A 16093-nucleotide genomic window follows, 5' to 3' on the forward strand; every position below is an offset into this window, starting at 1 on the left:
GCAGCATAGATCATTATTGCTGTAGTCAGAAATTGTGAAAAGGTTTCAGTTCGAGATAAAATAAGTTTCACTAAATTTCCAAAGCATAACCGCTAATAAATGCATTCTTCGTCTGTTCCCATTAGGAAAGCAAAATAAACGTCGCATATTCTTCCGGGCTTTTCCTCCAAATTATACGCCTTTCAATTGTTATTGAACAATATGATTGACAAGAGAAGAGCCACTCCCTGAAAGGATCTATTTGACACCTCGTCTTGTGTTTAATCAAGGCACACCGTGGAATTCGGAACTTCGTACCATCAGCTAGCTGGTCCTATTTTAATCAAGTCAGAATCAATTTAGAACATCTAAGAAATGATACCAGGCAAACTTTGGTCAATATTTATTTCTTTTTTTCGAATGTGTTGCTTGTGAGGCAAATGAAGCGGCGAGGCAAAGAAGATGTCTAAATAATTGTTCTGTGTTCGTTTTCATACCCCAACAGGGAGGACTCTAGGTAAGTGCACAGGCGAAGCGAAGTAGTTCCCGGGCTTCCTTAACTAGATAAACATCCCTGACCTGCCTGAAGCTATGTTTCCATGCATCTTGTCGGGGTTGCATGTTCTACGCGCAAGGCTAGGACCTAGTGAAACGCCCTGAAGCATTAAATGTAGATGTGCATCCTCTCTTTATGCCTGACTTAAAGGTTCTTGGTTTTCGATTGGTTCGTTTGTTGTGTTTGAAAGTGTATGGCGGGTGGTGTTCGCAAGTATTTTACTGTAATGCCCATAGCTTTTCTCTTAACTCTCGCAAAAAAAAAAGAATCTCTAATTTATGTTGGCTGGAGCTTACGAAATGCGAAGAAACGTATTCGTTGTTTCAAGGGTAGTTTAACGTCCAGAGCAGGCGGACCGTTGCCTGAATTTCACGCTTACGGAACACTTACACTCTTAAAATTTTCACACCCTTATGGGTGTAATGCGGGTGTATTCATCTTTTCACCCTTGTAAACACCCTTCAAACACCCTTTTATAACGGAAAAGGGTGTTCGACAACAAAACACCCTTGGAACACCCCAGTCTTTCTAATTTACACCCTAATTATAAGGGAGTAAGTGAACAAGCTTACAGTATATGATAAACGAACATTGCCAGTTAAGGCGTTGATGTTGGCTATACATGGAACGAGCGCTACCTGCGCTTGAATCAGGCAGCTGGAATGATTAGATCGGGGCACCTAGGCAGCAGCGCACTGACTCCGAACAGTGGTCAAAAATGAAGTTTCCCACGAATGTTGATATCGAACGGATGACACTAACGCGCAGACTTTGCATAGCCAGATATCTGCAAAAGGCTTCATATGATCACTAGCAAAATATTTACAATGCTATCACTGAATACTTAAAGGTGTGCAACCAGTTAGACTGGGAATGGTTAGGAGTGAGGGCTAACGGTAAATAGCTCACCAACTTACGGTTTGTAGATGACATTGGCATACTCAGCAACGCTGCAGACTATTTGCAACAAACGTTTGAGGAACTTGTCGAAGAAAGTGTAAGGATGATTGAGAGTTAGTATGCAGAAGAGAAAAGTAATGTTCCGCAGCCTGGCGAGAGAACGAATGTCATGGTCGGCAGTCAGCCTCTAGAGCCTGCGCAGAAATACGTTTATTGAGGTTAATTACTCGCAGGGGCCTCTGATCAAGGAAATTAACAAAAATAAAACATTAGCTGGAGAGCTTACGGCAGGCATTACTAAATCATGACCAGGGAGCTTACTGCTAACCATGGCTTCTTACCGTTACTAACGTATGGGGCCGACACTTGGAAGTTACCAAAGAAGCTTGGGAAGACGTTGAGGACCGCGCAACGAGCGATGGAATGAAAATTATTAGGCATGATGATAATAGACTGGAAGACAGCGATGTGGATTAGAGAGCGAACGGGGATAGCTGATATTCTGGTTGACATTCAGAGGAAGAAGTCGTGCTGGGCAGACATTGCAATGCGTAAGGGAGAGAACTGCTGGTCTATTGGAGTCGCAGAATGGGTGCTAAGAGAAGGGAAGCACAGTCGAGGACGGCAGAGAATAATGTGGACGTGATGAATTTAGAAAACTTGAGGACACGTGGAACCAGTTGGCACAAGACAGGGGTATTGGAGATCACTGGAGAAGCTTGCCTCCTGCGATGGACATCAAAATAAGCTGATGATGATGATGATGTGACGACATCCATGCCAGCTTCGCGGCATGTCATTCATGTTATGTCATGCATGCGTGTGATGCACGTTCTGATAGCTCGATTTACGTCGATCGCGGGGGGGGGGGGGAGGGGCTAGTAGCGGCGTAGCCAAGTGGGGCACGCCGGGCACTTGTAACGCTCACTAACAGTAAAATTTTTGCTGCTATGGCAATGGCCCCGCTCCTTCCCCCTCCACGGTCAATTGGGACCCCCCCCCCCCTCAGACGAAAAAAAATTCTGGTTACGCCACTGTGGGGAGGGGGGTGTAAGATTGCTCTAGACCCCTCCCCCTAACTTGTCAACGGAAACGGGGGACGGGAGGGCAGCTGCCGCCGGGCCGCAAACCTTAGGCAGCCCAATTACCGGCTGCATTTCCCTTTGGCCGTGAATACTGCTCGAATGTCATTACACTGTAGGATTCGTGGCGGTTCGAGGGCATGCGACAATAAAAAAAACACATACAGCCATCAGCAAGTCTTAGCTTGAGCAGATCTTTGGGAGCTCGGCAAGACTCTCACAAAAAAAAAAAAAAAAGAAAAGCTTGGCACCCCTCTTACAGGCATTGTCAACTCTGTGTTCCACCGCTGACTGTACATTTCCGGTAAAAAAAATCACACAGGAACTCCTCTCGGATTTGTCTGAGTGTGCGTAAGCATTGCGACTCTTCCTCATCTACACGCAGTCCATGTCGTTATCAATGTTATGAGACTTGATCCGACAAGTATAAGCGACAGCGCTGCGGCGACACGAGCTGCTCTGGTCGGCGGCGCAAGCGAAGTACTGCAGGTGGTGGGGCCAGGCGCGCTGGTGACGTTCCGTTCGTTTTGAGCCGTTATCGCTCTTTAGCCCTCCTCATCCGCGACGAACCATTACCAACCGTTCTCCGGCGGCGGCTGCTTGTGGCACGGCCGCGCGAACCGTATCTTGAAAGCGAACTGCATTGTGGACAGAGTATGCCCACTGCTGAAAACTTCACGCGCTGTGTTCTCACCGTTTACTTCGCTTTGAAAACAGACGCGCGTACACCTATCTTGAAAGTGATCTGCGAAAAGCGCATAGTGCGGCATAAGCTGAAAGCTTCGTGAGCGCACTGTTCTCGCCGCTTCGGTCGCGTTGAAGCGAGAGCTAGCACGAAGGTGAATTCACTCGCTGCTGCGGGTTCTATTTTGAAAGATATCGTGCGGTACGGACTGACGGACGGATGGTTTTTCTTGTTGGGGAAGTATAGCAATGCTTACGTTATAAAAAAAAAATCGCAGCGTTCGCGAATTTCGCGATAAGAACCAACACCAACCTACTCCCCCGCCCCCCGCTGAGCGATGCCGTCTTGATCGCCCCCTCCCAACCCCGGGAAAAGGGACACTACCTTTCTATCTCAGTTGAAGAAAGGATGATGAAACGTTAACAACGACAATAACGGCCTTTTCTAACGAGTTGTCTTGTGGCCTCTGAGATCTGCGCGCGAAGCTGGCGCGCGCGAACCTGAGAGGCCATAATTGGCCGCTCAATAGCATAAAAAGACAAAGATAATGTCAAACGACACAACTAAAAATTGAAACAAAGAACTGATCTTAGCTATACTGTTTGGGGAAAAGAAATAAAAAATTAGACAGCCGCAACACACGCCACTAAAGCCACCACCGCCGGCATAATGCGGAACCAACAGTTGGCAACATTCATTCGCGCGTCATTGCTTCGTCCGCTTCGTCTCCGCAACGAGAGCCGCCATCTTCTCGCGCCTAACGTTTTGTATGGCTTTGTTCTCTGCAATCCGCGCACACAGCTCATCGGTGGTTGCACGTCTGCTCGGCGTCGCAATGGGGCCTGCGTCATTTTCTGGTGCTCGCGCAATCGGTGTGAAACATGTCGCATGTGAAATGTTTGATAGAAGTGCCTCACGTCCAAGTCAAGCCGCCGTACGGGTGTATGGCTGTGCGCCCCGTTCTCGGAAGCGTCGACGGGTTTCCGGCATGCGGATTTCAGGTACGTGCAAATGCGTTTCGCCCTCCTATTGAGCTCCGGAGCAAAGCGTGCAATATTGCATGTGAAAGATGCATTGCCCGTCATCATGGTGTGAATTTCGAGCGGCAAACGAGAACTTTGGCACTTAGAGCACACCGCGGCTGCCAAGTCAGCGTGGAAATTGTTTTACGTTACCGTAATATGTTGCTGTCAGTCTAATCTGCGGCTTGTGGACAGCTAGCCCATTGACTTTTGCTTGTGGCAGCGATAGGTATATAAATGGAAGCGGTAATAATTTTCGAGAGCAGAGAGTTGTTTCGCTCGTGGTTTGGTCGTGTTCATGGCGTTATGAAAGCTAGAAAACTAACTGGCTTAATCGTGCTTAGTTCCAACTCCAAGGGGCGTAACGTTGGCGCTGCATATGTTTGTTTTCTGTGTCACGAGTACCACTTTCATGCTTTTGTTGCATGAGAGTGGTAGCTGCTGCATGCCGTCTGGGTAGAACACAATAAAAGCAATTTCCTCACTCATACGTATGCAATATGACGTAACAAAATTTCCAGCGTTTTATTCGGAGCGTAAATATCCAGTATAGTTTAGTAAGAAACTCAAATTCTGTCTTAGCTTAGTAGGCGTGAAACAAGTGAAACTCTCATTCCTTTTTGAATTGTTCGCCCAAACCGCACCGCCCGCAGATGCGTCATCGGGTAATTGACAGTAGCTTCGCTACGTGAGTTGTTTTATGCGCCAATATTGCCCGGTTAAGTATCCTGTTAATTTATGCCGACGCTCGTTCATCTTGATTTTAAGCGGTTACTATCCCCGAGTACCGGACGATGCCAAACTTGTGAGGTGTAGTAAACGCGGGAAATTCAAAGTGGCGTGGCTGCAAGGTCCTGTTTTTACGTTTCTTGCATTCAAAGCCAACAGACACAGTATCACTGATTTATTTTCCATTTCTGCTGTACTTGATCAATCTAATGTGACAACTGCATTTGCTCTTTAATGTTCTCCATTTACTGTGTATTCAGTTTGGCTGCCGCCCTCTCTTCAGAGGATGCCGCTGTGATAGCTCTTTCGTATAGCACATGCCTCTAGGCCCTTGTGTTTCAAGGGCTCTGGCGAGGCAGCAGTGCTCCAAGTAATTTTACCATCCTTTATATTTTCTATTTTGCATCATTCTTCCACGATGGATTTTAATGTTAATAGTATTCGTCATTAGTCATCGCCATAATTTTATAGCACGTAGATTTTACGCACTTTACAGCGACAATTTTTAGGCCAGTTTACAGCCAAGTCACATCTTCCATAATACATCGTCAACATTACCACTTGTCATGGCGCTCTTTGGCCAAACCTGGCCCTTGCGCCATAAAACACCACACATCATCATCATCAGCTTGGCTACCAGAAAATGCTTGAATTTCTTTCAGTATACAAGTGACGAAATATTTCACTGACGGCCGTGTGTGAAACACGCAAGATGACAAAACTGATAGCAAAATGATGAGATATTTCTTTTATAGCGTTTGGACTCTACTTTTGGTGAGGATGTCGATCGACCTTGGGCCTGGTGACAGCACACCCGACATCGCCAAAGTGCAGCCTATCAGTTGAGCGCCCCCGAATGGGCCATCAACATCGGAAAATGAAGCAGAGCCAGGTAGGGGCAACTTTTACTTTGGAACAGAATACTGACAGCTGCCTCTTTTTTTAAGAACTAAATAACATATTTACAAACCAATCCTTTCTCTTTGTGCAGCCTACATAGAATTGTTTTTTGCTTATTATACAGACCTTCAGAAAGCAGTTCTTCTGAACCCTTTTTGCATGCACAAATAAATAAAGAGGAGCGCACTTTCTGAAGAAATTGATGCACTGAAATGTGCGTTCGACACACAGTGAGATGCAAAATAACCAACAACTTTAAAGCGGTAAAAAAAAGTGAAGCATGTTCTAACATCATAACCCGCCTTGGCATACGGATCCAAATATAACAGCAACAGAGGTGCATGCAGAGAAGTGTTTGTAAATGTTTGCAAGATATGTACATTGTCTAAGAAATTGTTTTTATTTACTTGGAGCTTCTCGGTGCCATGGCAGTGCAGTAAAAGCTCAAAATGATGCCCCTGCTCCTAATAAAGCACCTTTAGATTTTAAAATTAAATTATGGGCTTTTACATTACAAAACCTAAAGTTTTGGGAACCTGGCTTCTTTAATGTACACCTGAATCTAAGTGCATAAGCGGTAGTGCATTTTACCCTCATTGGAGGGCAGCTGCCATGGCCTAGATTGAAGCTGGGACCAGCATGACTGAGCAGCATGGCATCATAGTAAGTAGGATATAACACCAGGTCAAAATGAGAAATACTGCTTAGAACTACCAACTTCATGGCTCACCAGCACTTTGCACTAAGTTAAAGTAGTGTGGAGTACTGACAGCGACCGTTTATGTACCAATTTCTTTTTAGGCTGACTCCATTATTAGGGTGCGAAGCTTCAATTAGTCAAAACCAGCCTAAATTACAGAACCAGCTCAAAACACGCACCATGTATAGCTGGATTTGGACATGCAAATGGAGTCAATTCATGTCGCCGAAAATGGAAGTGGCAGTCACACTATTTCATGCATTTTGCCTAAAACATAGTCAATAATAATTGATCAATTTCTAAAATATTCTTTTCAAAAAGTTTTTTTCAAGCATGAAAGGAGGAGCCAAATGGTGTTCAGGTGCACGAGCGGTTAGTTGCACGGCACTTCTTGCATGTGTTCACTGGCTTCTTTCAGGCTTGAAAAAAAAATTGTTGCACCTACTGAGCAGTAGAAAGCTGGATTGGGAATTTTGCAGGATGCTCTACAATTTTCGCACTGACACTTTTCCTTTGAATAAAATATTTGAGCAGTTAAATAATTGTTAATTAATTACCTAATTAGGAAAAATGCAAGAATTGGTTTCACTTCCTCAAAACGATGGCAAACGACATTACCTTGGGGCTGTCCAGCTACGTGGCACTTGTACATATTTAAAGCTTGCACATGTCATACAGACCACCTGGTAATTCCAAGGCATATGTAGAAGTGGCTAAGTTGTGTGAGCCAGCCATGTGTAGCGAATCATGAGAAACAGCCATGTTTCTTTGACTTAAGGGCATGATAAGATTTACATGCTCGACACCTTGTATCAGTGTGCTCTGGGCCTGTTCGTAGTTTAGCTGCTACATAAACAATATTTCTCCACGTGTAAGCTCATATGCATCTCAAGTATATTGCCTCGTGTGTCCAAAATAAACCATCTTCGCGCTTCCTTCATTATGTCTTCATCTTTTATTGTGCTAAATTTTTAACATGCAACTGCACAAATTTTCATCTAGTTTTCATAGTTCCTCGTTGTTTGGTGGCTTTATTTCTGAACAAGTTGTTTTCGTTAAACCCTGTTGCGCACAGCAGTACACAGCATTTCTGCCTTGAGTGGGAATTTTTTTTTTCAGATTGACATTAATACACCTTGCCTGGGCAATGTAAGGCATTCTACATAACACGGCCCTGCAATAATGTTTTATATTGCATTCCAGCATCATGCAAAACTGTTTACTTACCAGATTAGAATATGTATAAGTGTTGGAAATAGCAGAACTGGAAGAAGCCAGCAGATAATGAGGCCAAGGAAAGCATACAGGAACATGTTTTAAGTTTTTTATATGAAGTGTAGAAATTATAAATTCTAGGTAAGTGAAAGTGGATTAAAAGATGTCCACCTGTGGGTGGGGAACGGACCCATAACCTTCACATTACGCATGTGATATACTAACCACTGTGGTACTACGGCCGTGTTCGAGCGTCGACAATCTGAGGGGCCATTGTGGATGGTTGAATGCTGCCTCGGTGGCGCAGTGGTTAGTGCATCGCATGCCTAATGCAAAGGCTGTAGGTTCGTTCTCCCCCCATGCCTGGTTGTTTTTTTTTTGACGATTTTCATTTCCCTTTATCATTTCTACATTTAAATAGAAAATTACAAATAAGTTTCCATGTGCCTTCCCTGGCATCTTCCAGCTGTGATTCAGAAAAATTTTGACCCTCAGTATCCTTTCTTCTCGTTTGGAAGAACAGGAGCTTCATTTTAAAAATAATGAATTCACCTTGTTCAGCATCTCAATGTGGTCTCAAATCTTATCACAGCATGTGTATTACTAAGTGAAGTTTTTGTTAAGATGATGATATAGCATGGGACCTAATTAGTAGCCTTTGTGTACAGATATATGACTAGTCTAATAAATAGGAGGATTTTAAGAAGCACTTCTAACATGGTCTTAGCATGTGTTTAAAAAAACTAATCTAGAATGATTTCAGGCATAACTGTTGCCCCTGAAAAATATTTGGATCATCTGCATTGGCATTGTTTTTAGAGAGCACCAATACTGCTTTGATAGAAGTAGCCTCGTGGAACATGAAGCATCGCTTCTTGCTGAGTCAAGGAAATATTATCTGCATATCTGAGGTGCATGTGTCATATGCTCGAATGCTGTTTAAAGGCTGCTAATAAGAAAATTACTTGACTTGCCTTCCAGAGATTGCTTCAGTAGTCTATGCTACTCGATCATAAACAATTTACCATAGTGAACATTCATCACAGTTGGCTTTGCAATGTTTATGCAAAATACCACAATTTCCTTCTAGACATGTGACTGCACTAAAGCTTGAAATTAATGACCAGTAAGATTTATGGAACAGCAAAACTTAGTTTATTACTCCTGTTTCTGCCATAGTTTCTTACTGTAATTACTAGAGGGAACTCTGGTGCTGGAGTCGTACCACCATGGGAATGATGGGAAGCACATGGATTTGTCTGATATTCGTGCTTGTGAATTCAGATGTTCTTGTGGCTTCGTATATTATACGCTATATAAATCTTATTGTCGTAAATTTCAGCGCAGTCTATACTCTTCGAAGTGCAGAAGACTGCGCCAACACGCGCAATTGCTATTAATTGCAACGATTGAGCTTGTCCAGGTGGCCAAATCGAAAGGCGCCAAGCATCTCAAGGCACTGGTATGCCCGCGATAAATTCATCAGGGCGTTGCACTCGCTTGTCGTTACATGCCTCCGTGGCTTAATGGTTTCAATATCAGACTTCTGTTCTAGAGTTCCTGTGTTTGAATCCTGTCGTCGGACGATTTTAATGTTTATTTATTTATTACACAGTATATTGTTGAAAATGACTCGTTTACAAAGTCACAAAGCCGTTTGAAGCCAAACAGACGAAGTTTAGGCAAATCCATGTACTTCCCATAATTTCCATGCTGGTACAGCCGTTCTTGTTTGATCTCCTGTGGACACTAACGTCAGAGTTCCCTCTAGTAATTATTGTATGAAACTCTTATTTCTGCACCTTGCTCGTGCAGAAGCGGCACCACACCTGCTGCGTAAACATGCACTACCTTTCGGCCAAGTGGAGGGAATGCTGTGAACTAGCCCTGTACAAAGCCTGCACTAAGTAAAACAAATCGCAACATGCAGTTGCTGCCACGTTGAACTGGTGGAGTGAGTAGTGAAATGCAGCACCTCCTGAACTAGTTCAGAAAGTGCAGGTTATTCAAGTGGAGATTATATAGTAACAGAAGTTAGGTGATTCTGCATTATATTCACGAAATATACTTCATGATACTTTTCCATTTGTTTCCTCAGTTATTAAGAATCCCTTTGCATTGTTGGACAAAACTACAGAATGCCAACATATTTTCTAGCATTCACTGGTAGCAAACATGTCAAAACTTGTTCTAGTTTCTGGATTGCCTCTTTAGCCGTTAACCCCCAAGTTAATTCCGGAGAAATGTACCAAATTTTTTACGTACTCAATTTTTCGGTGTCATTCTCATTCTAAAAATATATTACTTCATTGTTCTCTGGTTAGAAATAACACAAAAATAGGAGCTGTTCTTGCGGGCAGCTTTCCCTCAATGCCGACTGTAACTCATCTTTGTCAATAAGAGCAGCGTAACATCGGGCAGAAAGAGTGCGACTCGTCATTGGCGATATTGGTACTGCCTCCAGACACTAGTACAGCTTGGGATCAATGGTTAAAGGTTGCGACTTTGTTGCTGCCCAATTTTAATTCTGCAGCTGTTACACTTGGGTGTAGCGTGTGTATGTACGTGTGCATGCATTAAAATGACTGCACGCTAGAGCAAAGCAACTGTAGTGCAAAGAGGCATTAGTCATCTTTATATATTTGCTTTGTAAAGATGCACTCAGTTTATCTTTTGCAGTATAGACTTGGCGCTCATTGGCCGAAGATGCCCTTCTGCTACTAAAACCTATCAATTAATTCGCTTTCGGTCTGTGAGTTTTAATGTGTCTTTCTTGAACTGTGCAATTCCCACTCACAGGACTGCATGTCATCTGAGGTGTTCCTTTTTTAATCAAGAATGTTGAGGTTGTGTTTGTGAAACTCGATTTCTTGCCTCAAACGAGCTTGTGCAAACTGACCAAGCTGATAATTCTACCTTCTTATATATTAAGTATGTTGCGGTTATGAACCCTCATAATGAATGACACATAGTATAAAAATTTTATCTAATAAAACAATTTAATGAAAATTTTCATGTTTTTCGTGTTCATGTTCACTTCTCTACTCTAGTGTCCTGTCTGCATGCCTCACATTTTTTTGCATATTAAATATCGTATAAACTTAACCATGCTTTTTTACCACAATGCAGGGGGAAAAGGTTCCGGTAACACCATGCATCAGCATGGTGGCCCAGATGTGTATGCAAGCAACCTCCTTCATGTGGACCAAGAACTACTCTGCAGTGTCTCGCAGACTTCCATACGAAGCCCTCAACATTCTCGTCTCAGTGGAATGGCTGCTCATCTATCTGCGTGTCCATCACCAAGACGGCCAGTTGTAAAGCTCCTGTACCCGTTTAAGAAAGCTTAATGATTTTTTTATTTAGTTTTCACGCTTGGCCGTAGAATGTTAACATTTTTGATGTTTCTAACATTTTTACCTGGCACAAAGGGGTGGAATAACTTTAAACCAGTGTAATGTATTTAAGTGATGCTCACTCTAATGCCTATCTGGTTTTGTTTGTGGTTAAGAAATTTGAATGTCTAATGAGGTAACGGCATTGTAATTTGTCATCGTGGCTCGTTTCAATGAGCTCCTAGGAAATAAGACGCACAACTTATCACACGCCAGTTGTAGCATTTTTGTTTTCATGACTAAAGTATGCACGTTTCAAAAGATGGAAAGTGGGGAAAAAAACGCCTCAAGAACATAATCATCCTAGGATTGTCATGTCCTTACAACTCTGCAATGACTAATGGCTCATACATCTTGGGAGCACACTGGTCGCAATGCCTACAGGTATACTTGATAAGAGAATAGCTTGCACTCAGATTTGAGATTTGCCACGCAGTTGATGGCTGATGGCTTTTGTTTGTCGTCTTCATGTGACTACTATGTATTCAATATTCATTTATATGTGCTGCGGTTTTTTGCAGTCACACACACACACACATACATATATATATATATATATATATATATATATATATATATATATATATATATATATATATATATATATATATAATGTGTGTGTTCTTCGTTTCAATAAATATTTAGTTGAGAGTTAGCGCTCATCCTGTCTGCTTCTAGTCTGTGTCACTTCGCGCTACAATCCAAGATCATGTTACTGTACCAACTCGCCCAACTTTCTATCCTTGTGTTAAAGACACACTCAGACTTGTTCTTACTTATGTGACCGGTTATTTTTGTGCTTTATAATAAGATGCAGTGCTTTTCGAATGAGAACATGTGATAGTTCGTAGTCAGGTTACTTAAACTGTTCTGCTTAGAATTTAATTGAGCAAGCCTGTGCCATTATTTGGTGCTTATGTCTTTGTATTGGTATGGTTTTGCTCCTTATTTTCCTTTTTACATTTAAAATGTGCAAACATTATTATGTAACCATTTCTCTTTAATGAAATAAATACTTTTCTTCTGACATTTCGTCACAAATTTTACAATCATTTTGTTGAATTAGGTAACCTTAGACTAGCTGATCGTTATTCTGGTAGCTTAACTTACAGTGCCTGTGGAATATTCAATGCAAGCACATGGTGAAAAATAAACTAAATTATTGGGTATAAGCAAGTCACTGGCAGTAAATGGAGCATACATATATTTCAGGAAATAGTGCATGCTTATATATTGAACAGCATGCACAGCTGCACATGCTGTTTTGTTCGTAAATGCTGAAACATAATTCGGCATGGAAGAACTTAGTTCTTTGGCTTTCAGTGCTGCCTTTAAGTCATGTGTGAAAGTACTAGTAGAAGCATCCCGTGGAGATAAATGACAACTTTAATGTATAGAGGTATAAAATGTGTGCTTAAAACGGCAAAAAACTACTTGACAGGCAAACGTATGCTTCTGTAGTACTGCACTTGTTACCGTCGCCAATCCGTGCATTGCTTGCGCTCAATTGCATTCAATATGAGCTACAACAATGAGCTGTGGTGTCTTTCCCTCCTGGTCGAGCTGGTGTTGCGAAAATTTTTGACCAAGAAAAGTGGAGGTTTTTAATTATTTCTGAAATGCATGTAACCATGCTTTTGGCTGTGTGCTGTTTCCACGGGGTTATAAGTACTGGTGCACCAAGGTGCGGGAGATCCTGTGTCCTTAGTGCAGCGCGCATTGTTATTGCGCTCTGCATCCTGCCGGCAGTGTACTATCACTGTAGAGGAAGATTACGATAAGCATGGCCTGTGTGCCTTGCTGCAATGGCGAAACCTTAAATTGTTTGCCCGAAAGGGTCGCACGTTATGCTACCACATGACGGACCAGAAGCGCAATATGAGGACGCCTCACAGATTCTGGCTCATACTGAACAAGGTAGTACCATAGCTAAGGCTAGGCAGCATTCACAACAGCTAGTCTGCCCATTAACTACGTGGCTGTAGTGAACGCTAAAATACTTGCAGGGATAACACCCTTTTGGAAGGGTATTGTCCATGCTACACCCATATTGAAAGGGTGGTGTCTGTGTTACACCCCATATAGAAAGGGTGTTGTTTGTTTTACACCCATAGGCGAGGTGACGTCATATTAACACCCCTTCTTTTGTGGGGTGTTAATTTGCATCCCGTTGCTTGGGGTGTAGCAATACACCCAAAAAGGGTGTCACCCATGGGACAAGTCATTTACACCCTTAAGGGTGTTAAAATTTTTAGAGTGTAGGGGTAGTAAACCAAGCAGCATTACGTTGCATGAAAAGTAGCGCAAAGAAGGCGCCTTTAATAAACAAGCCGAAAAAAAGGCCATGAGCCATTCCACTCTATGAAGGTGGATGAGCAGCGAAACTGTGTTGGACAAGACTAAGAGGTGACACAGAACTTTTAACAAAGATGCAAACACATTTATTTTCTTGATCGGTGGTCATCGTGACAAAAGGTACTCACGCACATTTATTTTGATGAATCCGCGTCCCTTGGTAATATACATTCGTTATATACATTCGTGTTTTTATTTCGCTATATATTGAGGCAAAGAACTTCAAGCTCAACAGCACCAACATTTGGGATAGTTGGGTACGCATAGCAGATCACCGTCAAGAGCGCAAAACGAAGGACAAAGGGAGGATTAGACAACACAGGCGCTTGTGTTGTCTACTCCTCCCTTTGTCCTTGGTTGTGCGCGCTTGCCTGTGATCTGCTAAAAGAATTAGAGACCGAAATCACCGCATCGACTGGCAGTGGGCCAGTGCCGTCAGCGCCTTCGCATAGGGAGGGGCAGTATGGGAACGCTGGCATGATGAGCGGCAGAGGAGCCAGGTGTGGTGGAGGACGACGACGAACGCGCGAGCAATGGCACGAGCTTTTGCTGATGATGATATTTTTTGCTCAAATTTAGTTGATGGGCACGAAAAATGCGCAGAACCCTAGCCATAAACAGCTTCGCTGTAATACGTTTTGCCTTCGTTGTCATGTACAAGAAATGCGAGGGTGTTTAGGCGTCTGTAATTGCGTAACCTTGGCAGTAGATTCGAGCTATTCTCCGAAGCGTTGTAAAAAGAAAGCAGAGAAGAGATAGACGTCAATGAAATACGCAATGGCAGTCCAAGTACGTGACGCGTCGGGCGCTCGTGATGCGCGTGTCAAGTTACCAACGGTGTCACAAGATCTAACTGAAAAAAATATAGGTTTTTACGTGCCAAAACCACTTTCTGATTATGAGGCACGCCGTAGTGGAGGACTCCGGAAATTTTGACCACCTGGGGTTCTTTAGCGTGCACCTAAATCTAAGTACACGGGTGTTTTCACATTTCGCCCCCCATCGAAATGCGGCAGCCCTGGCCGGGGTTTGATCCCGCGACCTCGTGCTCAGCAGCCCAACACCATAGCCACTGAGCAACCACGGCGGGTGAGATCTAACTGAATAAACGGTCATTGAGTCTCTTTCGCTGCATGATATCAGCACAGACATAGTAGCCCGGGCAGAGATGCGATGAAGGAATAGATTCGATTCCCAGTTACGTGTCGACGAATTAACCATGGTGCTTCATTTGTAACTATGTCGCTTTAGGTACTACGTTGTGCGCCCTTGCGCTACAGCTCGAGAAGGTGCTCTGGCAGTACGCTTACGTAGCCGTTAAAAAGGGAAAAAAAACGATTATGTACGTAATAGCATTGCCTGTTTCTTGAAATAGTACTTTCAGCCATTTGGACTGCCTGATACTAAATGTAGTAGCATTGTATAGGTCGGATTAAGCTATAATTATGTTTTCGTCTATTCTTATTACACTGTTTTTTACGAATGTCTAAAACAGTGTTTGTTTTACTCATGTTCGTGCCTACAGTACATAGTAATAATGCCCTTTCTTTATCGCTTCTCGATAACGACTTGGTAGCACAGAATGTAAAAGTGACAAAGAAACACGATAAGTCTTTCACCCAAGGATAACAGCACATTGATAATATAATGCAGTAATGTTATCACACTGTCGATGAATGTTCAGCGATTGCTGTAGTGGTGAACATGGTCAGTGCAGCCGGAACGGAATAGTTACGTTAACATAGAAAGCCCACACACACAGGTTGCACCCCGACGTTCTGTCAGAGACGTAATCAGATCGAACGACGCGTTGTACTTTACCCTGCATGGAGAAACGATCGTGGCATGCGGACGTACGTGTTTCGTGCCGCTATATATTGCGGAAGCTTAAAGGAACTCTAAAGAGGAACATATTTCTAACTTGATTTGCAAAGTGCGCACCGTTAATTAATACTAATAAAGCCACTATTACTGAGAGAGAAAGCTTCGTAAGCCTGAAAAACGCAGGAAAGAGGGACTGGGGGTGACGCCGCCTTGATCTTACTGCACTAACTAGCTGTGATGTCACAAACTATGACGACGTCTGCTCGGGTTTAGTTAACTTTCTGCCGTTAAAGATGGAACCACATTGTATTCTGAAAGATCCAGACATAAAACTCAGCAAGCTTAAACATTTACTGGTGAGCAACACTGACCCAAATTAAAAAAAAGAACTTTAATATTCACAACATCACACTGACATGCTGGTACCGCTCTCTCTGTACTAGATTAAAAGAATGAAAGCTTGTCCATAATTGGTTTTCCTTTAATAATGAATCAATTATCGCGAAATTAACGAAAATAAAGTTTTAAAGGCCAACCTTATCAGTTTAACTGACTGGTAGTCTTTCTCTTTGGTGTCTCCTTTAAGGCGATGTTTACGTTTGCATGATTTTGCGTCCTGGCATGTCTCTACACGCGGTGACTTCGCACTTTGTTTGGCGCTCAAGCGGCTCTCTTACCAACGTGCACCAGTGCTTCATATATAGTCTGCATGCGCACGAGAGGCCGATCGGTCGTTTTCGAAACCGCTCAA

General features: G+C 43.0%; 1 protein-coding gene across 5 annotated transcripts in view; it reads left to right on the plus strand.

Moving 5' to 3' along the window:
* Nucleotides 1-16093, plus strand: part of LOC142572359 (calcitonin gene-related peptide type 1 receptor-like) — a 357475-nt gene that overhangs the window by 320326 nt on the left and 21056 nt on the right. For 4 of the 5 annotated variants that reach the window (XR_012826054.1, XM_075681422.1, XM_075681420.1 and 1 more), the window contains one exon: nucleotides 485-496. The exons of the other annotated variant lie outside the window; for it this stretch is intronic. Coding sequence is in view for 3 of the 4 variants with exons in the window: in XM_075681422.1 (XP_075537537.1) it covers nucleotides 485-496 (12 nt within the window). In the remaining variant the exon portion in view is untranslated. The remainder of the gene's footprint in view (nucleotides 1-484; nucleotides 497-16093) is intronic. 5 annotated transcript variants of the gene reach the window in all.

This window comes from Dermacentor variabilis, chromosome 2, assembly GCF_050947875.1.
Source record: "Dermacentor variabilis isolate Ectoservices chromosome 2, ASM5094787v1, whole genome shotgun sequence".
Lineage (NCBI taxonomy): Eukaryota > Metazoa > Arthropoda > Arachnida > Ixodida > Ixodidae > Dermacentor > Dermacentor variabilis.